This window comes from Castor canadensis, chromosome 13 (assembly GCF_047511655.1).
Source record: "Castor canadensis chromosome 13, mCasCan1.hap1v2, whole genome shotgun sequence".
NCBI lineage: Eukaryota > Metazoa > Chordata > Mammalia > Rodentia > Castoridae > Castor > Castor canadensis.
In genome coordinates this window covers 4283208-4307485 of record NC_133398.1, presented here as the reverse complement: position 1 = coordinate 4307485, position 24278 = coordinate 4283208, and the positions used below count along the sequence as shown (strand labels likewise).

The 24278-nt window shown below is 46.4% G+C and overlaps 1 protein-coding gene across 15 annotated transcripts in view; it reads right to left on the bottom strand.

The window, feature by feature from the left end:
- The window catches only part of Ak8 (adenylate kinase 8), a 128230-nt gene that overhangs the window by 77753 nt on the left and 26199 nt on the right, over positions 1–24278 (bottom strand). For 8 of the 15 annotated variants that reach the window (XM_074052915.1, XM_074052916.1, XM_074052913.1 and 5 more), the window contains 4 exons: positions 10360–10441; positions 9737–9808; positions 8641–8841; positions 5531–5662 (listed from right to left, as the gene is read on the bottom strand). In XM_074052915.1, the coding sequence (XP_073909016.1) occupies positions 5531–5662; positions 8641–8841; positions 9737–9808; positions 10360–10441 (487 nt within the window). The remainder of the gene's footprint in view (positions 1–5530; positions 5663–8640; positions 8842–9736; positions 9809–10359; positions 10442–24278) is intronic. The other 7 variants (XM_074052919.1, XM_074052923.1, XM_074052925.1 and 4 more) reach the window with 1 other exon arrangement.

Genomic DNA, 24278 nt, shown 5'->3' with positions numbered 1-24278 from the left:
AATTGGCTTAGAATCAGACGAAGAGATGCATAGATGTCAGAATTAGTGTGCCAAGACTTTAAATCAGCAGATGTAAATATCTCCTAAACTTTAAAGGAAAACACAGTTCAAATGAGTGAACAGATGGGGGAACCTCAGAGAACAAATGAAACTATAAAAATAGAACCAGATGGAAATGCTGGAACTGGAAAATACAATCTCTTAAATGAAAAAAGTCACTGCATGAGTTGTGACCAGTGAGTATACAGGAAACACGGCAGTGGAAGTATCAAAACCATGTACAGAGCAGGAGGAAGGACTGAAGGAAAGCACGAAACTCAGTGACCCAGAGGCCAATAATGATCAGCCCACTAGACGTGCCATCAGAGCTCCAGAAAACAGAGACAGGAGGGCAGGAGGTGGAAGGGGACAAAAATACCACAGAGAAAATAATGGCGGCAGAATTTCAAATGTCAATGACAGATATCCATACATTCAAGAATCTCTGAGACCAGATCAGAATAAACGCAAAGTAAGCCATAGCTTTATATACTGTAGCCACAGAGCTAAAAGCTAAAGAGAAAGAGAAAATACTAAAAGCAGCCGGAGGAGGAGGAAAGATGCTTCATATGTATGGTGACAAGAAAGAGAACATAACCTCTGAGTTCTCCGAAGAAACCCAAGTCAGAAGACAACAGTTGGCGTCTTTAAGTGCTGAGAGAAAAAGAAAGCCTGTTAACATAGATTTCTACATGCAGCAAAAAATCCTTCCCAAAATGAAGGCAAAATAATGATACTTTCACACATATGAAAGCCGAGAGGATTTGTCACCAGCAGACTTTGACTAAAAGAGATGTTAAAGGAAGTTCTTTAAGCTGAGAGGGAACGACACCAAATAGGAACTTGGATCTAAACCAAGGAGTGCACAGTGCTGATATGTGGGTACAGAAATCTCCCCATACTTCCTAACTTCTTCAAAGGACCAACAATTTTTTAAAGCAAACATATTTACAAGATACTGTAGGCTTATAACATATATACAAGTAAAATGCAGACCACCACCACCACAAAGAAAAGACACATGTAAGGTTCTTGTGTGTGAAGACATGTAATATTAGTGCAAGGAGGACTGTGGCCAGGAAAGGATGTGTATTTAATCTTCAGAGCAACCACGAACAAAATAAAGCAAAGATAAATACCTAAAATGTCAAGAGAGTAAATGAAAAGGATTGCTGGAACCGATCTGGTTAATCTAAAAGATGGTAGGAAAGGAGAAACAAAGAACAGAAAACAAAACACCAAGACAGTAGACTTGCAACCAAGCATGGAAAAATTGCTTCAAACAGGAATGGATGAAACACTTAACTGAAAGAAAATGTCAGACTAGATTTTTAAAAATGGCAAACCCCAGCTATATGCCATTAGAAGGCATGTATTTGGAAAATAAGTTACAGATAGTTTAAAGAAGACATGCCATGTACAGACTCATCATAAGAGAGTTAGCATGGCCATAGGAATATCAGACAAAATAGACGGAGCAAAGGAGAACTAGGGAGGCAGAGGACCACTTCCTAACAATAAGAGAGCCACTGTGTCAACAAGACAGAGATTCTTGATGTACATGTGCTAGACAGATTACACGAGCAAAAGCTGGCAGAAAGTGGACAAGTGTACAACTGGAGTTGGAGATATTTAGTACATATGTAAGTTTCTGTAATTGAAGTCACGAGCAGATAGATCATAAAGGATGTGACTATTTGAACAACGTTACAGGACATCTTTCCCTCGTTGACATTTGTAGAGCACTGTACTCAGCAGCAGACGAATGCATATATTTTTCCAGTGCACGTGGAATTCACCACCAGGTGTGGGCCATTGAAAAAGTATCAATGGGCACCAGGTATAGGGGTTCACACTTGTAATCCCAGCACTTTATTGGTGGAGGAGAATCATGAGTTCGAGGCCAGCTTGGGCTACATAGTGAGACCCTGCCTGAAAAAGCAAAGGGTTGGGGATGTAGCTCAGTGGTAGAGCACTGAGGCAAGGCCCTGGGTTTGATTCCAGCACTGCAAAAGGAGAAAACAGTTTCAGTAATTTTCAAAGGATCAAATCAAATAGGGTATATTCTGTGACCACAACAGAACCAAATTGAAAAATGGTAACAAAACACAATCTGGAAAAATCTCCAAGTGTTGGAAATAAGCAATATGCTTCTAAAAACACATGGGTCCAAAACCAAAGAAACCACAGGGAAAATAGGAAATGCTCTGAACTGAAGGGTAACAGAACTACGCCTGTCAAAAGGGGATGCAGATGAAGCAGCGTTTGCAGGACAATGGATAGCTTTCCTTGCTTGTCTAAGGAATGAATGGTTCAAAACCCTGGCCCATACCACCTCACCCAACAATGCCTGTGAAGGAAACACAAAAGTACCCTCTCCCAAACACTCAAGCCTGGCAGGCTGCATTTGTGGTGAAGATGTTCAAAGAAGGCAACCTGCTGTCAGGGGGCTGGTGAGGGAGCCAGGCTTTGGGTGCTGTTAGGCCTGGGGCTGTGCTGGCGTCAGCCTGGCCTCACCTTGCTCATCTGCTGCTGAGCCCACACGTCTTAGCTGCATGTCTAAGTTCCTCTCTTACTCTTCTACCTTTGGCCCTATCTGTGTGTCCTGTAGAGTGTATTGTATACAGCAGGTGCTCAGTAAGTAACAATAGTGTTCTAACAAAATCCTTCATGGTTATGTCTGACTAGAAAATTTGTGCTCATTATAAAAACCAAACTAATCAGGACACACCACTCTACAGAAATGACCTGTTTAGTGTATGCTTGTTTCCTCAGACTTTTTTCTTTTCTTTTGGTGGGATCAGGGTTTGAACTCAGGTTTTGTACTTGCAAAGCAGGCACTCTACCATTTGTACCATACCTCCAGTCCCTTTTGCTCTGGTTATTTTGGAAATGGGGTCTCACAAATTATCTGTCTGGGCTGGCCTCAAACCATGATCCTCCCAGTCTCAGCTTCCCAAGTAGCTACGATTACGGGCATGAGCCTCTGGCACTGGCCACCTCAGATTTTTTTTTTTTTTTTTATGAACCTAGATCAGTGTACTTCCTCCTCCTCCTCCTACTGCTCCTCCTCCCCCTCCCCCTCCCCCTCCTCCTCCTTCTTTTGTTGGTACTGGAGTTTGGAACTCAGGGCTTCTTGCTTGCTAGGTAGGCACTCTACCACTTGAGCCACATCTCCAATCCTTTTTGCTTTTTTTTTTTTTTTTTCAGCTAGAGTTTTGAGTTTATGCCAGAATCAGCCTGGACTGCCATTCTCCTATTTATGCCTCTGGCATAGGTGGAATGACATGCATGTACAACCATGCCCAGCTATTGGGTTGAGGTGGGGTCTTAACAACTTTTTGCCCTGGCTGGCCTTGAAAACTGTACCCTCCCCCCCCAAGTCTTCAACTCCTGAGTAGCTGGGAGCCACTGGGCTGGGCCTGACCAACATTCTATTTCAAGCAAAAACAAGATCCAGCTGAGTGCCCTGCTTTCTGTGCATTTAGCAGTATATCACAGACGTCAAATCACTTCACAGGTTTCTTTTTGATAGAGTTTAAGGCTGCCTCTAGTTTTCCTTATGATTCTTCTCATCTCTCATTGCACAAATCCCAGGAGTGAAATCACTGACTTGCACAGTTAGCATCTTAATCAACAGAGGCTTTTTCTTTTCAAAAGGTTGTGCCTGTCTGTGTGCCCACCTGTTAGAGGAGGGAGGGTGCAGATGAACTTTGTGCATTTGGAGATGTGCTCCCTGACTTAGACTTCATAAACAGGGGATCAGGCCTAAGCCAGGGGAGCAGCCAGGGGAGCTCTGGGTTCCAATAGGCACAGCCTCCCCATGCTCCCCTGCCTCTTCCTGCCCCAGGTCCTTTCAGTTGTTTAATTTAAACCTTCTGATGTATTTATCAAAAGCCCCTTCAAGAAAAGTAAACTTTCTGAATTAGTCTCCAAATGCTCAATTATCACTACAAAGCAAACACCATGATGAGCCTTTCAATTTTTGGAAAAACCAGGGTAGATAATATTATTATGTCTTCATGACTGATGTGCTGAAAGCAATTTTTTTTTTGGAGACAAGGTCTCATTACATGGTCCAGGTTGCCCTGGAACTCGAAATCTTCCTGCCTCAGCCTCCTGAGTGCTGGGATTACAGATGTGCACCACCACACACAGCTGAAAACAATTTTCCTGAATGAGCGTGTCTGCATAAACAAAATGAGGCCCAGAGACGATTATTCATAAAGCTGTGTGCTGGGTGAAGGTGTGGCGGCTGTGTTCTCAGGTCCTCCCTCACGCAGAACACTCTTGCCTCGTACATCCTCATGTGCCCCATGTGACAAGCAGCGTAGACCCTTACGTGAACGTGTGGGTGCAGCTATAGGTATAGACTGGTGTATTCTCCACCACAAGGCCATCCCTGCATTGCTGCAAGTTTCATTCAGAATGCTTTTAAGATGTGAAATCAAAAAAAGGAACGAATTATTTGAATAATTCAGTTTTTCAAAAAAAAAAAAAAAACCTGATGCAAGCAGATACATTTTCATCCTAAAGTGCACAGACGTTTCCAGGTTGGTCATATTTGTGGGGTACTTGTTCAGTTCTCTATCTTCATTTTATGGGTGTGCCTTTTGTCACTGACTCCTGGCTGGTCCCTGAGACTTTGAGATTTTAAGTTAGGGAGACCTAATTGAAAAGCATTCTTATCAAAACTTGATCCTTCTGGATGGACATACATGAACACCTCTGCGTGTATTCTCTGTACGTTTGTGTATGGGGTGTGTGTGGCTATGCATAGTTGCATATCTGGGGTGCAGGTCTCAAGTTTCCTTAGTAAGCAGAGGTCACGTGGACTGTGGAGCAGGGGGGTCGTGCTGTCAACTCCCCCAGCCCCGCTCTGTGGACCTGCTGTGGCTTCTCCTTCCTAGCCCTTGATCCTCCTGACGCAGGCCGGCATCAATGCCCGCCTGGGACCACCCGGCAAAGACCTGGAGAGCTCATTTCAATACCTTCTCTCCTCCTGGTAAAATATTCATTGAAACTGTGCTGAGTGAGAAGTCTTCCTCTGGTTCAGAAATTGTTTGCCTGTAAACACGCTGACCTGGGTTGGAGGAGCTGAGTGAGCTGGGAGTAAATGAGGCCGCAGCAGATCCCATTACGTAAAGCTGCAGCTAGCTGGCTCTGGGGCGCCAACCCACAGGGGCCAGACAGAGGCACCCCGGGAGGACAGTAGAGAAAGCAGCTCTCCAAGGGACATCAGAAGTGAGTTGAAAACCTCCTGGTTCTTTGGGCTATGGACATGTTGTTATTGGCTAACGTCTTTATGGCAATATTCTTCAGGAGGACAAAAATTGTAACTCTACAAAGATGGACTAAGGAAATGGTAATTGCAGAGAGCAAGAAAGAGAATTGATACTGAGCCTTCCAACCCTCCCACAGGCTGCTCAAAGGCTTGGGAGGGCAGAAGACAGGGAAGGCTCTGGAAGCAGTGCTGCTTCCGTGCACTCACCATTGACAAGGCCATACTTCTGGGCCAGGAGGGCGGCCTGCAGGCTCTTCCCGCTGCCCTGGGGCCCACACAGCAGCACCCTGGGGGTGAATGGGGCATTGGTTCTGTGGTTACTTTGGACGTAGGTCAGAGCTGGAAAGAGAGGATATGAAAATAATGAATCCAGGAGCTAAAGCAAGGAAACAGCTCACAGCACCTCTGCTTTCACTCTGCACAGCCATAATTAGCTCTGTCTTTTACAGCATAGACACCCTCTAGCCAGCTGACCCGCGGCCCAGGACCAAGCAGCAGGGAAGGAGTGACACATCAGGCCTGGACACTAAGGTAGGGAGGCTGTGAAAGCTACACAATTTCCCTGTCAGTGCTACCCTGGGATCCCTCTTCAGCACTGTGCACTTGCCTCCAGGTCGAACTGGGGCTGGCGCAATGGGTGTGGGAGGGCGGGCAGGACATAAAAGCATTCAGGGCTGGGTTGGGGGCTTCCAAACTGTATCTGGGCTGAGTGTCTAACCAGGCTGGTCTCCAAGGGCAGGTGCGTGTGGCTTTCTGCTGGCTGCACACAGTGTCAGATGTAGGCTTTGATGAAGTGCACCAGGCCACCTGGGGGCCTAGCATGCAGGGACTTCTGAAGGACTTGGGAATTGGTGGAGGAGAATCTGAGCAACTGTACCACAGTGACATGACTTTGTTGTGAGTCTCCAAAGAGCCACTGGTGCAACAGGTCATAGTTGTGGGCAGATGTAGCTGCGTGCCCTGGCCTGTGGAGTGCCCCTGGCATTTGATGAACAGAAAAGTGGAGAAACAAGGCCCGGCATCTCCAACAATGAGGAGACCCATGCTGTGTGGGCACTGGATGCCCACAAGTCCCAGGAAAAGCTAGTGCACATCAAACAGGCCACCTCCCATGGAACCAGCACAGAGGAGGGAGGTGGGAGAACAGGTGAATCGGACAGGCTTTTGGCACCTGCATGGGAGAGCTGCCCATTGAACAGGCCACAGATAAGTGCTGGCCCCTAAGTCAGCCTCCAAGATGGGCTCTCCTGCCCAGGCCTCACCTCCTGCCCAGGCCTCACCTCCTCCCCAGGCCTCACCTCCTGCCCAGGCCTCAGGCCATCTTGTCTACTGCCAATCATGGGAGGAGGCTCCAGTCAGCCTTTGCCAACCTCCTGGACAAAGGGTAGAGCCAAAAGCCTCTCAGGTTCATGGCCCCCAGGAGCCATTTACAGGTGTCTGTGTACAGGGCTTCTCGACTTCAGCACTATGGGCATTTGGAGCCAGGTGGTCTTTTTGTATGAGGTGTCCTGTAGGATGTTAAGAAGCACCCTTGGCCTGCCTCACTAGGTGTCAGAAGCACCACCAAAAAATGTTTTCAGACATTGTCAAGTGTCCTGAGCTGGGGGGGACGGGAGGGGGGTGCGGATAGGTCATTGTGCACATTTTGAACTCAGTAATCTTTGCAGGACTGTTTCATTGGATGAATCATTAGCGATATTACAATCCCCTCTTTTGGGAACAGGTAAGTTGAGTGTCTTCATGTGGCTACCATTATCACCACCGTGGCTAGCATGTATTAACTGCTAAGCTAAACGCTCTGTGGGCATCTCATTTGAAAGACCACAGCACTGTGAGGGAGATAAAATTTTCGTCCCATTTTACCGATGAGTCATTTCAGCCCAGAGACTTGGTGGAGCTGGGCACTTTCCCAACGCCACTGCCATAAGCACACACAATCCCCCTCACCCCCTGCCCCGGGGAGCCTGGAGCCAGGCAAGGGTCTCTCACAGGCTCTCCATCCTCAGGCCTTCTGTAATCCAGTGTCTCTGACAAGTGCATACACTACAGGCAAGGCAGCCTGCTTACAAATGATTCTTAATTTACAGTAAATAACGAAGTTAATTAGAAGTAATGATCCCCCAGACAGTCTCAACATCTAATTATTATTTTTAGAACTATGCAGTTGCTGAATGCACTGCAGAGAGATTAAACAACAACAAAAAAAAACACAGAGAATCTACCATTCCAACTCTTAATTTATCTCTCTACATTATTAATTAATAATAATTAATATTCAGACACTCACATTTTTATTTACAATTCCAGGCATGAATTCTTTATGAACGATCATATGAACTTTTAGATTTAATTAAGTAATTTGGAAGTAATTAATGTGTAAATTCAGAATCATGGCATAAGATAAACATGTGGATGTTTATCCTAAGAGCATAGTGTTTGCCACTAAAGACCCTTCTGAGATGCAAAAGCTCTGGAAAATTATAAGGCAGCCGAGGCCTGGCATTTTTAAAGCCATGTCATTTTCTAGACGCCACCTCTTAGTGTTTGGTGGCTTTTAAGAACAATGCTCTCCTCAGAGCAACAGCCAGTCTACAGCAGGAGGGGAGACGAGGTGGTAGACAGACTGGCAGGGAGACTGTGGGGAGCTAAACCACCCCCACTCAAAACAAAACCTTTCTTTTTTGAGTCAGGGTCTCCCTGTGTAGCTCAAGCAGCCTCAAACTCTCCATCGTCCTGCTCCACCTTCTAAGTGGTGGGATTACAGGCATGTACCACTGCACTCTGCTTAAAATAGCTTTACTTGAAGAGATTTGAAAGAGTTATGAAAAAATACTGTAACACATCAGGTGTCTTAGATGTCTGTAGCATCATTTTATTTGTCAAAATGACTAAATGTTTTGTTTACCTGGCAATGTATGGGAGAGATAACTGGATTTTGAGAGAGCAAGACTTTTAAAATTAGAATTCAGCTACATGGGACGGAGTTATTCTAGCTTCCCCTGGCCTCTTTTAGACAGGATGTTGAATAATTATCATTATGAAGTCGGGTGTGTTGAGCCCTTTCCCTACGCCAGCTGCTAGGCTCCTGGCAGTGAATACTCGTAGTTTGGAGATTCTCGCTTCATCTTCACCTGCACCTGGGAGGAAGGCACAAGTGTCGTTCCAGTTTTAGGCCCCATCTATGACTTGACTCCTGGGGTCCCAGGCATGTCCTGGCCACCAGCCACTGCCAGACTGAGGGCTGCTGACAGGAGGAGGGAGATGTGTTTGGCGAACCTGGTCTTAGATGGTGGGGATGAGGCAACCTGTGTGTTTACCCTGGTAGAAGACGTCCACGCATGGCTGGTCAGCACTGATGGTCTTCAGGATTTTTGGGTAAGAAGGAAGGATCCTGATGATGTTCCTGTGATAGTCCAGCAGCTTCTGAGCTGTCTCCAGCTCCGAGATGCCTGCCGGCTCCACTAGTCGGTTCTGGACATCAGGGTCAGAGGGCCAGTCGAAGGTGGTGTGATAGATCTCTGCACAGAGGGGGCAGAGTTAGAGTCCCCTCACTTCCCCTCCTCTCCTCACCGCCTGGAGGCTGCTGTGGGAGCTGCCATCTGGTGGGACTCCAAGGGCATGGCTGACTTCAACAGGTAAGCAGGGCTAAGGGTGGCTTCAGGACCAGCTCTTCCTAATGTCATTGTTACTACATGTAACAATAGCAAAATATTGCCATTAGTAACAAGACAGTTCAGGGCTAAGAGCAGCCACTGGACCCCGGGCCAGGAACTCTGACAGACCTGCAGGCTCAGTTCACCCTCATGGCCATCTGAGCATTCAGTAGGCTTGGTGTTTTCACCGCCAAGTCAAATGAGGAACCCAAACCTCACAGAAGAATCCAAGGTTCTACTGCTAGGAAGGGTCAGAGCCAGAAACACACAAGCCCAAGTGGATCAAGGGCACTCCCCACCTTCCCCTCGCCCTAGGGCCCTGCTGAACTGTCTGGTCTTCCACATCAGCTGAAGGGTCCCATCCCAGGGCACCTGCCAAGTCCCCAGATAATGCACATGCCTCACTCTGTGCACTCAGCAAAGACCACAGCTGCAGTCTCCCAGAGAGATGGGGACACACCCCCGAGGCTCTGTGTCAGGAGGCAAGCTCAGCAGAGGGAGACTGGCAGCCCAGATGCCCTGTAACACAATCCACACTGGAGTCTGGTGCTGCCTGAACGAAGCTCCTCCCTTCACCTAAGGGGCCTCTGTTTTATCATCTGCTGGAAGTCCGGTTTCCCAGCATTTTCCAGCTCAGAGCCAGACTCTGGAATTTGAGCCTCCACTACTCTGCGGCCTCCTTTGTACCCTCTGTGGGTACCCAAAGAGCAGACCAAGTGCTCAGTGAACTGTGGGGTAGGGGGTGCACAGACAGTCATACCTCCTGTTTGAGGGTCGATCCTCTTCCCCAAGTTTCTCTCAATCAGGACCGTGTCTGGGGCCTTCAGCATGACTGGGCAGAGACAAAAGGAGCAAAATCAGGTATGCTGGACAGCAATGCCACACATTTGAACCTCATGGACTTTTGCTGTATAATGTTAAAACAACCACCATTATCCATCCCTGGGAGCCCTTAAAAGAAATGCCTGCTCAGTGCCAAAACACAAAGAACATTCTCTCAGAAGCGAGAACAGGCCCTGATGGGACATCTCCCCCTCCAACAATTTTCTCCATCATAAATCTCCGTAATGAACATCCTTGTGCATTCCCTTTGGCCACATTTCCAATCATTTCCTAAACACAACTTCTCCGACTTGAGATTCCCAGGACGAGGAATCGCCAGGGTAAAAATAAAACCCTACTTTTCTTAACAACATGCCCATCTTTTTCTTGTGGGTCACAGGCTGTTCAAACCTTCCTTTGGGTGGTAGCTGGTCCCAGGGGAGGATCTGGGGGGCGGGGGGGCAGCAACAAAGTGCAGGGTACACACCTGTCTGTCTGCCTGTGCACACACAACAGTGCCCACCCCACCAACTCAGCCCCGGGGACCCTTGGGCTACTCACTGATGTGCTTGGGGATGAGCCCCAGGGACTGGATCATGAGTGCCTGCTCCCGAGTCTCAGGGATGCCATCCAGGATCCAGCCCTAGAGAAGGTTTGGAGAGGGGCTTGTGACCTTTTGAGACTCTGTGAATTATTTAAAAAGGAATATACCAGGTTTAAAGAAGGACTGAAAAGTGTTTCTGAGAACCTCCATGCCATTCTTTAACCACTTTCAGATAGTTTTCCCTTTCAAATCTATGTTTTGATTGTAATGATGGCATACACACTTCATGTCCTGGTTTCTCCACCACCTATCAGAGCTAGCACAAGCATTTTTCACGTTGTCATGGATTTCCGGTGGTGACAGAATACCCGCCGGGAAGCATGCCATGGGCACTTAGCCCCGCCCACAGCTGAAAGTCTGGCTGTGTTCACAGACTTTTTTCTGTTTGCTTGTTTGGTGGCACTGGGGTTTGAACTCAGGGCCTTGATCATGCTAGGCAGGCGCTCTACCGCATGAGCCACACCTCCAGGCCAGTTGTGAACAATTTGGACTGTCCTAAATAACATCATGATGAACACCTCTGTGCAAACGGCTCTTTTCACATTCCCAATTCCTTCCTAAAGAGCAATGCTGAGATAGGGGATTCTTGAGGCAAGAAATCTCTGGATCAAAACAAACTCCATTTTCCCATAAGAACAAACCCTGAATGATGCCTTGGGAGACCTGGGTTCGGGTTTCCGCTCTATAGCTAATTTGCTACAAAGCTGAGACCCCCCAGACATGAGGCCCCTTCTTGGTAGAGCCTGGGCATTGGATTAGAAGGTGTCTGTACTGACTCTTCAAATCCGACTGTGAAAGTAATACACAACCACTGGGTACTATGTAGAAGACAGAGAAGCTGAAATTCTTATGCCAGTCCCTGAGAACACCACAGGATCCTAAGAAGTCACTGCTAAAGTTTTTTGATATATCCCCTCCCCTGCATCACAAACAGATATCTTCCCCCACTGGAGGCAAGGGTGGAAAGAATTACACAGTCACTCTAATATTATTTTGTAGTCGGTTCTCATGCAGCAAAGGTTATTTCCTGACCATTTCCCCATGCCATAAAACACTCTTCCTAGGAAGCTTTCACAGTTGCCTGGCATGGCATGAACTGACCTGCCAGTGTTCACTGGTCCAATACTGTTGCCCATTGCTTTCATTCTAGGTTTTCACCACTATTTTTTTTTCAATACTGGGGTTTGAACTCAGGACCTATACCTTGAGCCCCTCCACCAGCCCATTTTTGTGATTTTTTTTTTCTTTTCAAGAGAGGGTCTTAAAAACTATTTGCTCAGGCTGGATTCAAATGGGGATCCTCCTGATCTCTGTCTCCTGAGTAGCTGGGATTACAAGCGTGAGCCACTGGTGCCAGGTTCGCCACTATTTTTAAATGGTGTACACATACCTTGGTGTGTATCTAATATCCTCAAGGTAAAGTTCTAGAATTTGTACCTTCTGCTGTGGCTTTGGTGTACTTTGTCCTGTCATCTGCAGACTCATCTGGCTACTTTACACAACCAGTGACAGAGCCTCTGTTGCCTGCATCTCTGCTCATGTGGACATTGTCCTGGGGGAATCTGTCCAGCAAGAGAGACCATTGCTGCTTTAATTTACACTTATTTAATCATTAGTACAGCTTAATATGTTTCCAGATGTTTATTGACTATTTCAATCTTTTCCTTTACCAAAATGTCTACCCATGACATCTAGTCACTTTCCCCTTGGGGTTAATCCTCTGATTTATTTACAAGAGCTCTTTATATATTAAAAATACTCACCCATTTTGGCAAACACCACCACAAACCATTTGAGGCAAACAATGCTTCTGACATTTTCCAACATTTGTCTTTGACCTTTTAATTTTGTGCACAGTATTCTTTTTAATACACTGACTTTCAGCTCAGCAAATCACTGCTTTCCCTCTTTGGATTCTGGTATTTGTGGATGTATAAGAGGTCTTTCCCACTGCATAAGCTAATAAATATTCACTTAAATTTAAACCACGTTCTCTTATGTCATTACTGTTTACACTTAAATATTTAATAGACCACATTTTTCTTTTGTGAATGACATGAAGTTAGGATCTAATTTGTTTCCTTGTGGCTTGCCAGCTCCCCAACTTCATCTATGAAAAAGCCTCTCCTTCCCCTCTCATGTCTCTTTTTTTGTAGTCTAAATGCTGCTACGACCTTGACTCTGGCCTCTTTCTGCCTGTAGATTATTAAACTATTTTAAAAACTTTTCAATTTCTGTTGTTTTATTACTTATTGTTATACATAATAGAATATGCTCCCATTTCTCTTTTTTTTTTTACAAAAATGTATTATTCCAAGTAAGAATCAAAAAGTATTTCATCAAGTTCCAAAATGGAAATTACACGAGGATTTTGGAATGACATAAATGCATAGATTATTCATGAGGTGACACTGTTATAGTATCAAGTTGACACACATTATCCTCCCATTTGCTTGCATTTGTTTTCTTATGTCCCTTGGCCATGTTCACATTAAACAAAGTCCTTTCGAGTCCCATGAGTCTAGAGTTAAACACACACACACACACTCACAAACTCTCACACATATACTCACTCTCTCTCACATACACTCACACACACTCACACTGTAATGCTGTAGACTTGACATCCAAGTAAATCACTAAGGTGACCTTTGCAACAGTGGAATAAGGGAACAAATTCCTTCAAGTGTCCACTTTGCAGTGAAGGGGGACAGGCAACGTCAGGATGAAGGTAAGATTGCTGATGCTCGCTCCCCAAAAGAAGCCCCCTTGTCAGAGACTCCTCTCACTCAGTCATTACAAGAACTCGGTTGCTGAGGTTGAAGGATGGACTAATGTGGGTGAACTCAGGCTCCAAGGCCCTCACAACCCACACCTCCTGATTTCCAGGACACAGGGATAGGTACTGGCAAGAGATGTCTTTCGTTAAAAACAAAAAAAGTGCCCGCATTTCTTCAACATTAAAATATTTAGGTTGCAACAGCCTCTAATGACAGTTAAAAAAAAAAAAAAGCTAAACAAATTTACAGCCTGAAGAGTGTGGGAAAAACCAGGCAAGCTTTCATTAATTTCTTAAATTATCCAGGAAAGCACAGCCTCAGAACCCTAGTTTCTGGAACTAATGAAGCAAAAGTACAAAAAAATTTTTTACCAGCCTTTTGCTCCCTTAAGTCCTTGTTACAGCCAGCCAAGTGCTGGGCTGATGCTCTCAGCAAAAGCAGATGCCTGCAGATGTGTACGGCTCCACAGCAAGTGGGCCTAGCATCCAGTTGTGGGCCTCACTCACAGGCCCAGAAGCTGAGTCTGTTCATTTTCTGAACTTTAGCTAAATTCCTACCCCCAGAAAATCTGGGTCCCCATTTGGAGCAGGGAGGAATCATAAGCCCATTGACTGTTCTGCTACAAGGGATGGTAATTCTGCTGCGAGTCACTTTTTGAAGCTGGAAGAAGGCTGGAACTTATCTTCACCCAGCACTGACAAAGACCTCTGCTTTTAATATTGCATCATGGAGCAATCATTATAATCTTACCCAGAAATTTGCCGTGGATATCCACGTGGATATCAGTATGTGATCCAAAGCTTTTAGAACTGTTCAGGGGAACAGCTCTCACCAATTACCAGGAAATGATTAGCCTGGCCTTGCTGGTGCCATTCTATAGGGATGTGAGGTTTTAGGAGGAGGATGGTAGGGACGCTGAAGTGAGTCCCAGGCCACCAGATCTCTAGGTCTGCTTTTTCTGACTTGGAGGTGGCACAGTCACCCAAGTGCTGAGCAATGAGGCCCCCAAGGAACCCCTGGAGCAGCCCCCTATCCTACAGGGAAGGCAGCCATGGAGACTCTCATCCCTGTGAGGATCCATGTGGGTCTACATCACTCCCCCTAGTTGGGACAGTGCCTTGACTGAGGCCTCCGTGTGAGGACAATTGTTCTTGACACACCCTCAAAAAGGAAGCCACAGGCTTAGTGCTCAGAAGGGAGCTTCTTTTGCATTTAGAGAGGTGACTTGCCCAGTTGCAAAATGCACTGTACTTTTGGGGGAAATGGTAATTGTGGTTGAGAACACTTCAATGGCAGCAGATTTTGGCAAAGCAAAAAGCCATCAACCAGGAAAGAGCATCTAACAAGTGCTGTGACCCGACCCTAAGATGTTGACAACCTGGCCTCACTAGGTCCTGGGTCCGACATCCAGGAGTGGCTCGATGCAGAGGCATCAGTCAATTCCTAATTAGAATACATTATCCATCTTCCTGACACTTCAGTGAAATGTCTATCCCACTCTGGAGCCGCAGCTTTGTTCAGAGCAGGCTAATTGATATTCTGATGCCTGCACTCGCCATACCCCCATGGCTCGGTTCTGTTTTATCACACATCAAAAAGGCCGTATGCTCAGGGCACTCCGTGCGCCAGCGCAGAGCTGGAGGTCTGCACAGATGCAGGGGCATGGTATCACAGGAGGGACAAGCACCGAGCAGATGTCACGGATGAAAAAAAGGGAAGCAAAGGAGCCATGTAGTCTAGGGAACGTGGAGAGGTGCTATAGAGCGCGGCCTGATGAGGCTTGGACTGTCCTGCTTTGTGCAAACACTGGCCCTTTTGGCCTCCTGACTATTAAGCAAGCACAATCAGCCACCACGTGTGGGAAGCCTCTGCTGCCCTCTGGGCTGCTGCCTTTTGATGCATTGCCCTTCCTCACCTCCCCATTCCTCCCAATGCTACAGCCAGAGTGTGGGCGCTCCCCTGGGTCCTCCCCAGCACCGCCAGTGATCCGGCCTCCAGGCACAGCTGCAGACTCTAGCAGGCTCCATGGGAGGCACCACCCCCACCCCCAGAACTGCATGCTGATTTTGCAGAGCCCCACGGAGGTCATCTGAGACTGGAGATTTGGAGATGGTTCCATCAATCAGATCTACTTGGCTCAAAGCAGAACCAAGGCAAATGCCACAAAAGCATCACTCCCCCACCTCTTTTCCTAATGAAATATTATGTGGTTCCTGACATGCAAAAAGAGATATTTTATCAGCCAGGAAAGAATTGCATCTTAAAAGAGCAAGTTTGGGATAATGACATCTTCAAAAGCTAATCAGTGAGAGCAATGAGACTACAGCTATCCCCCTCATCCGGAGGGGATGCCTTCCAAGACCCCAGTGGATATCTGGGACTGCATTGAACTAAATTCTCTGTTTCTCCAGATAGATAGATAGATAATATATGCAAATATATAATACTTTTTTCTATGTCTATTAGCCATAATAAAGTTTGACTTATAAATTAGGTTCAGTAAGAGATTAACAACTGACAATAAAATAGCATGATTATAAAATACACTATAATGAAAGTTGTGGGTGTGGGCTCTCCCTCGAAATACTTTATTGTACTGTCAGAGCTTAGCAACCTCAGCATATGAATTATTTTCTTTATCAAGAAAGCTCATCTTTTCACTTAGAGGAAGTACTTTCTGGCTACCTGCTGGCACATCTAAATGGCCAGAAGCACTACTCTTGCACTTTGGGGCCATTACTAAGTAAGGAAAGGTCACTTGAACACCAGCTGCATGACACCACGGTTGACTTGAGAAGTGAGGCCGGGCAGCACTAGGCAAAGGAATGAGTCTCACCCCTGGTGGGCCGCACTGTTTCATGGTGCTACTTAGAATGCTGTGCAGTTTAGAACTTACAATGTTTATTTCTGGAATTTTCCATTTAATATTGTCAGATCACAGTTGACCTCAGTCACTGAGACCATGGAAAGTGAAACTCCTGCTGAAGCTGAAGGGGGAACCACGTCAAACTGCCTGGTACCAGTTACTTTGGCTAATAAAAACCAGGGAAACCTTAGCCTGCCATGTAATCTTGGAAAGCCTTCCATAGCAACTCATCTGAAAGGTGGCTAGCAAGAATCTTTATTTCAAAGTTTAACCTCAAACAGTGTGTGACACTTGCTGTGTTTGAAGCGTATGACAGGAGCAGGATGAGTAACCTCTCACCTTGTCCTGGATCTGACTTCCACCTGGTGCAATGCTGAGGATGCTCACACACCTTGAAATGTGCAGGAGCGACTTTTCTAAATAACAAACTGTGGAATTCCACCCCTGCTAATCAGTGACATGTGTGAAGCGGGATGGTCGTGAATCCCAGGTCTTCAGGTTAAAAGCCAGTGATCTCCAGGGTGGTGAAGCACAGATGGGAATGCTCCCAGGCTTTTTATTAGTTCACAAGTAGCTAAATGGCCCTTGGAAATCAAATGTCCATGAAGTCCCTGGAGCCAGTCCTTGGAAGGACATACACACTGCTCCATCCCAGGCAGGGTGGGGATGATGCTGACATGACTGGCTACAGGGTCACTCACTTTGCAAATTCACATTTAATTCTGGGCTCAGACCCTAGCACTCTGGATGAAAGTGGCAGATACAGATAACACATCAGTCAGGGTCCTTTCCCCCCAAATATTGTATACCATGTATGTCTCTTACATAGAGACAAGATTTACCCTTGAGGAAGCCAGTTTATTGTGGTGGCCCAAAGCAGTGGCTTTTCAACCAGTCACTTCCACCCCCAGGCCTCACTCTCCCCTGCACACTTGGGACATCAACAGCAGTCTACCGTGTGGTTGGTGGAATAATTTCAAGGAGCTGCACACAAACAAATAGCAACAGCACAAAACAAGCACAGTGCCTGGTGACAGAAAAATGAGCTAGAGTTAACCAGCTTTTTTATCATAATTATGATTGTGAGAAAGGCAAACCATCCTTTTTCTCTGTCTGCTTTCAAGGAATCCTACTTAAGTTTGCAGAAGTCAACATAAGAAACCGAAGAGCCAATCGTGGAAGGAGGAGTTGGTGTCCAGACACAGCCAAGGGAAGAGATTTAACTAATTGGGATTGGGACTGATTCATTTCAGTCAAAACGAAGTGTCTAGTGAGTCGACAGCTCCTGCAGACTCACTGCCAAATGTTCTTGCCTTTGGCCCCTGCTTGACCAGGCCACTCTTCCTGAAGGGACTATGCTCCCCCTCTGGAGACTCTTGGTCAGGGGCCACCTGGGCTGCTGACCTGGATCCAGCATGTGGGTAAACAATCATCAGATGCCTTATTATCCATCACCTCCTCCCTCCCTCCCTCCCCATCCACTCATGGGGGCATAACATTACCACAGGTACCACACTGTGTGGCCCTATGAGACATCGGCAGAATGGACCCTGGGCTAGGAGTGAGTCCAGCACACCTGGGGGGTGAGCTGACTGTCACTTAGCTGATGTCCCCCAACTCTTGCTTAACCAGCCCCCTTACTTAAGACTCTCCCTAACTAGCTGTTTGGGCTTGTTTGAGGCAGGGACCTCATTTGTAAAATGAGCTTCTAAGCAAGCAGGGAAACCCCATGCTTCATAGTCTGATGAAGACATTCTATTATTATGCACGGAAAAAAGGTGCCAACCAGGATGCGTGGTTGCTCTGTTTCTAAGGACACTGAAACATCATGGTTTCCCTGTGGTGGTTCACACAGCCTGATTCTCCTCCTTCCATCCTGCCAGTGCCCTGAAATCATGAAAAGAAAGGGGAAGTCCCTGTGGGGCAAGGGAGTGGGCACTGGGATAGCTGTGACAACAAGCCACATAGTTCTGAATCAACAGTACCGTGATTTCTCTCTCACCTGACACTGGTCACAAACCAGTCCTTTCCCCATTGTCTCACTGTCTCCAGCATGACTGGTCCCTTTCATCAGAATAGCACCTGTATTTCCTCTTTTAGCCGCAACAACCCTCTGTCTCAATTCCCTGGGGACAGTCGCTCCCAACTCACCTGAGGCCAGGGTCACTTCCTAAGTCCCTTCTCATCTCATGACTTTGTATTCTGTTTACAGAGAGACAGACCCCATGCTTTTGCTCCAGAAAAAAATCCAAACCAACCAACCAAAAGGGGAATTTGAGAAGATTTGCTATGTCTTCCGAGAGTAAGAAGTCACCAGACTAGACTCTGATGAATCCCACAAAGCCTCAATCAATAAAAGACATACCAATAAAACACACATCTGCCTTCATAGTCTAACCAGTACTCTTACTTATAATATTATAGGCTGTTGGCATAGTTTTCATTAAAATTAGGCATGGTCAATATGTCACAGATTATAGCTGAGGAGAGAAAATGTGGAAAATCACCCACTTCATTTCCCAATAAAGTCCTATCAACTAAGGTGTTGACCCCACGTTCCAGCTGTGTGACTATTTCCTTATCTGCAAAGTGGGAATACTGAGGGGCAGTGCCTGGACTTCAGAGCATCTAGCAGGAAATGCAATGATATATCTAAGGTTCTAGCACTGTAGTCAACAGGTGCTTAATAAATGGTTAGGTGCTTAGTGTTTTTTTCAGCTTCCTGGCATACACCAAGCCTTTAATAGTTGCTGACTAACTTTAAAGACAAACAAAACTAAGACCTTAAGAATGAAAGGATGAAAAACTGGCTGCCTGTGTCCTGTCCTGCTGTTGAGTGTCTTCCCAGCTCTTGGAAGCCAGTCTTAGAGCTCTGCTTGCTCTGCCTCCAGCCTCTGACTTAGCACTAGCTCAGCCTGGGAAGAGTGATGCTGTTGGCGGCTCTGAGTTCCCCTCCGTTTCCAGCATCACCATGCCTCTTTGTCCTCTCCTGCTCCCGAATCTGCGTGCATTTGCTCCAAGTTCACCCAATCCTGCATCCTGGTTATCTGCTTCTCTCCCTGGCTGCAGTGGGAGGAATCACAGGATATGCTCCATATCCACACTGCCACTCAGCCTGCAGACAGGTGGTCCACGTGTGCCCTCCGTCAGTCACGCCAACCAACTAATCAACCATGACCTCCACAGCAGCATCAAGCAACCCTACAAAGAAGGGGCAGTGAGAGTGTACTCGCTGTGCTGCCCCACACGGGGCCCTCTGTAGCCTCTCCCCTACTCCTGCCATCCTGAGCACATTTGTACAGAGGAACACACAGCCCAGGGCCTCCATGGAGCTGTGGATTGATAAAGCTATGCTTCTCAGAGGATGCTGGTGAATGACATGGCAATGGAGAGGAAACCCTTGCAGTGAAAAAAAGCAGTGTCACTGATGCCAGCCCAAGGACACTGCAAGGAGAAAGAAAGCATGCAGCCACTGTTTCTATGGACCAACTCCCCCCCACCCCCGCAATATCTCTGCTCTGCCAACATTCCACTATAACATACTGGCTCACATTGTGGGCAGGAAATTGTGATCCTGTGACCAAAACAAGGAGGAAAAAAGAGTCTAGAAACCCACCAAGTAAATTTCAAGCTTTTGTTTCCACAGTCCATCATCACCCCTTCATCATGAAACCACTAAGTCTCCATGATAGTGAGATCTGAAAGAAATTAACCTGTGAACACCAAGTATAATTTTGCATTATGTGTATGGTTCAGGGAACACTCAGATGCTATCGTGTGGGGCTGAGGGCACAATCCCACTTCTTGGCTGCACCCGAGAACTAGGGCCTGACTCCAGGAATCAGGGAATTGGGCCGGGTTCTACAGAGCCATCAGAGTTTGCATTTGATGGTTGTCTTTCTTCAGCAGCAGGAGGGAGAGTATATGGACCAGACATCCAGAACCTCATGCATTTCCTGTTTGTCCTTTAGACAGTGTACTACCCTTCCTTTGGTGGGTAGGTTTCTTGTGTGACAGCCCCTTACAGCAGACAGGCATGACCACCACTCTTGCTGCCTGCCAACCCTTCCAGCCCTCTGTTCTGCTAAACACTTGTGGGTACACACCAGGTGCCCTGGAGTCTACATCACTGAAAACCTTGTTGAACAGTTAGCTGTTCAGTCATTGGGAAAGGGCCTCGGAGCTTGGTGTGGCCACTGGCACACAGTGTATGCCAACCAATGCTGTCTCGCCATTATTTTTATTTTCATCTTGATGGACTGATTCTGCTCTTCCCCACTCAGGTTTGAACTTAGCTCTGACTTCACTTCCCTTCCTCCTGATCCTCACTGTAGCAAGGTCCAGGCTGGGTGAGTCCTGGAGCAAGGTTTCATTTTTAAATGTGCTGAAGTAGAAGCCACTCACATCCCATATAACTAACCCAAGTCCCTGTGGCAGGTTCTGGCTTTTGCCCTTTGCTTTCAGTGAAAGAGAGGAAGACTCCGTGAGGAGGTGCTGAGGAAGGCGAGGCATATCTAGAACTCATTCACCAGAGGTCTGGAGTCCCATCTGCAGTCCAGCTTTTGTCAGAGTAGCTTCCACTCCAGTGAGGGCTCCAACTCTGAGCATCAGGGTTGAGGAAGAAGAAAAGGAAGAGGCAGCAAAGAGATGGGGGAGAAATCCACCAGCACTGCACACAGGGAAGCTAATTCCTGCCTCACACCAAAGATTCTTCATGATGACCCACTTAAAGCTTAAGCGGGGTGAACCGAGTGTGCCATGCTTCATATACCCTTTTCAACTTGTCCCAACCTTCAGAGAGAGAACTCAGTCCCAAGGAAAAAAATCACACCAAGGAAAGAAAACTTGGGAAAACTGGATGGGAGTGAGGGAGGTAGGCTGCAGCCGGTTCTGAAAGTTCACCAAGTTTTCCCCTTTGGGCCCTCCATTTTAAAAATTGCTCATTCTCTTCCATCTGGCATAGGATGTCATAGGCCTCGCTCAAGTTATGGCTCTGAAAACACACTGTGAGGCTTGCTGGCGGATCATGAGCCCACCTGAAAGTGCACTTTGAAACTGCCACTGGAAAACAGGACAACACTGGAAGATACAGGCTTAAGCAACAACCTCTGGAACAGGACTCAGATAGCTCAGCAAATAAGACCAAGACTGAAAAATGGAACTGCATCAAACAAAAAGCTTCTGTACAGCAAAAGAAGCAGTCATTGGAATGAAGAGACAGGCTACACAGTGGGAGAAAATCTTTGCCAGCTACTCATCTGACAAAGGATTAACAACCACAATACCAAAGGGGTTCAAACAACTCAACTTCAAAGCAACTGACAACCCATGAATAAATGGCCAAATGGATTGAACAGGCAGTTCTTGGAAGAACAACAACACTGGCCAATAAATATATGAAGAAGTGTTCGACATGCCTGGCCATAAAAGAAATACAAATTAAAATGACTGAGATTTGGTCTCACCCCTGTCAGAAGAAGACAAACGACAGCAAATGATGGCAAGGATGTGGGGAAAAAGGAACCCTGACACAGTGTTGGTTGGAATGTAAATCAGTGCAGCCACTCTGGAAAGCAGAATGGAGATTCTTCAAAAAGCTGAAAGTAGACCTATCATATGATCCTACTATACCACTTCTGGGCATATATCCAAAGGAACAGAAGTCAAAACACAGGTGACCAATGTAAGCCAGGACACTTGCACACCCATGTTTCTGGCAGCATTACTGACAATAGTCAAGCTATGGAATCAGCCTAAATACCCTTCAACTGATGAATGAATAATGAAAATGTGATTTATATGCACAATGGAATGTTATTCAGCCATAAAGAAGAATGAAATCATGCTGTTTGCAGGAAAATGGATGGAACTGGAGCACATAATGTTAAGGGAGGTAAACGGGTTCAGAAGGACAGAGGTCACATGTTTTCTCCCATATGCAGAATCTAGTCTAAAATACACATAGATAATACATACATATATAAAGACATGACTGTCATCATGGGGCTGGCTGGGAGGGACAAGGGGGAGGGGGAGAAGGAAAGAAAAGGATGAGGGAAAATACCGAAATACATTGTGCCAATGCATGAAGATGGCACAAGGCAACCCACTGAGAGTTGTTGGAAACGAGGGGAGGGGAAGGGGAAGGAAGAGAGAGAGCAATAAAGGGGGTTAATCTGACCAATGTGCTAAATATGCACTATGAAAAACCACACTTATAAAAATAGAGATACTGATAAGGACAAATTGGAATTCTCACAAGGCAGGATCACTTTGATAGGACAGTTTTACTTAATGTTTTAAAAGCAACCATTCTGGTGGTTAGTCCTTATTAAATCTAATTAAAGCAATAAAGAAAAAGAATATGGGAAAACATCCCCGCACAGGGCACCAACATCAGGTTGGAAAACAGTTCTCCAAAACTTGAGCCCCAGGTCCCATGGGCAGCAGTTGAACTTGATCAAGATACAGGTGACCATGGCCAAGTAGGAGACTTGAAACACTAATAATGGAACGAGTTTTAAGATGCAAGGAGGGAAACCACTAACCTGCTCTCCACAAGTCACATGAAACCGCACCAGGGTGACAGCCAACACAATCTCCCAAAAAAGAAACCTGAAGACAAACGTGTACATACCATGCAACTTTCACTAAGACCCTCAAAGATGATTGCATGGTTTTGGTGGATTTTAAATACCTTCCCTTCTGTGCACGAAGGGCAAATTGGGTAGGATTTCATTGCCATGGTGATACACAGCTGGGGAATGGTCCAAATGGTATTCATTCATTCATTGCATTAATATTTACCGAGCATGGACTCTACGCCAGGTGCCATGTGGGAGGCTGGGGGATTCTGTCATCGACCTCTCAGTACTGGTATTCCTAATTCCAACTGTGAAAGTGCCTGGAAGGAGCGCAGGAAGCTGTGAGCATGGGTGATAGGAGTGCCAGACTTTTAGGGTGGGGGTGGGAAAGTCAGACCAGGCCTTCCTGAAGGGACTTTAAGCTGAGACTGGGGAATAGAAGTAGTTGTCTGTCTAAGAGGTGGAGAGTTGCTTGGGCAGTGGTACATTCATATTTTATTGCTGCATAGCAAGCTTAGTGGCTTAAAACAACCCACTTAGTATAGTTTGGCTTTTGTGGGTCAGGATCTGGCAGAGCCAAGAGGGATCTGCTCAGACCTCACAAATTGCAACCAACATGTTCGATGGCTGTGTTCTCATTTGGAGATTCAACTAAGGAAGCCTAATTTAGGCTGTGGCAGAACTCACTTGCTGCTATACAACTGAGGACTATGGATTCTTGCTGGCTGGGAGCTGCCCACAGTTCTGAGAGACCACGCAAAGGGGCTTTTCCAATGTGGCAGCTTGCTCCATCTGCCAACAAGGAGAGCCTCACTCTCCAGTCTACCAAGACACATCATCATATGACATAACAAGACCACAGCAGAGGCCTCCCCTGACCTTTGCCAGGCTCTGTAGCCCTGCCCTACTCAAGGGGAGGAGACTGTGCAATGTGTGGCACCAGGAAGTGTGAAATCCATGGGAGTCAACCTTAGGGTTGATCTGAATGGAAAGGGCTGGGTGTCGAGGGGCAGATGCGAGACCGGGAGGCAGCCCAGACCCCATGTGGCTCCTAGGATGGCTGTCAAGAGGAATGGAAAGCAGTGGAGGGTCACAATCACATTTGTTTTAAAAGGAAAAGTGCTTTTCATGTATAAAATAATCTTTGTGAGGATGAGCATTCAAGCCAGGGTTATTGACAGTTGCCTCCAGGGAAGGAGCCAGGTGGTTTGGGGACAGCAGGGAGGTGGGGACCTGGTACCCTTTGAATTCTGAACATATGAATGGATGTACTGTAGTCAAGAAATAAGTTCATTCCTATTTTTAAAAACCATCTCTCAGTAGTAACATGAAGAAAGGACTGGGAAGAAGCCAGGGTAACTGCAGGGAGATGGATTAGGTGCCAACTAAAGGAAAGAGGCTATTAGTAATTCAAATCTATGAAGCACAGACAATGACTCTGGTCAAGGAAAATTTGAGAGTCTCTTTGGTATTGGTCCTTCTCCTGTAAATTTGCAGAACTCACTGCCTTACTTCTTAGCTTTCCTTTGCCCGGGAGACGTGGGCTGAAGACCTGGGCACGTTCTGACCTCAAGAACTTGACTGGCCCAAAGGAACAGTCAAGGGGTCTCCAACAGATAGAGTCTCCTATTTTTGATTGTTATAAT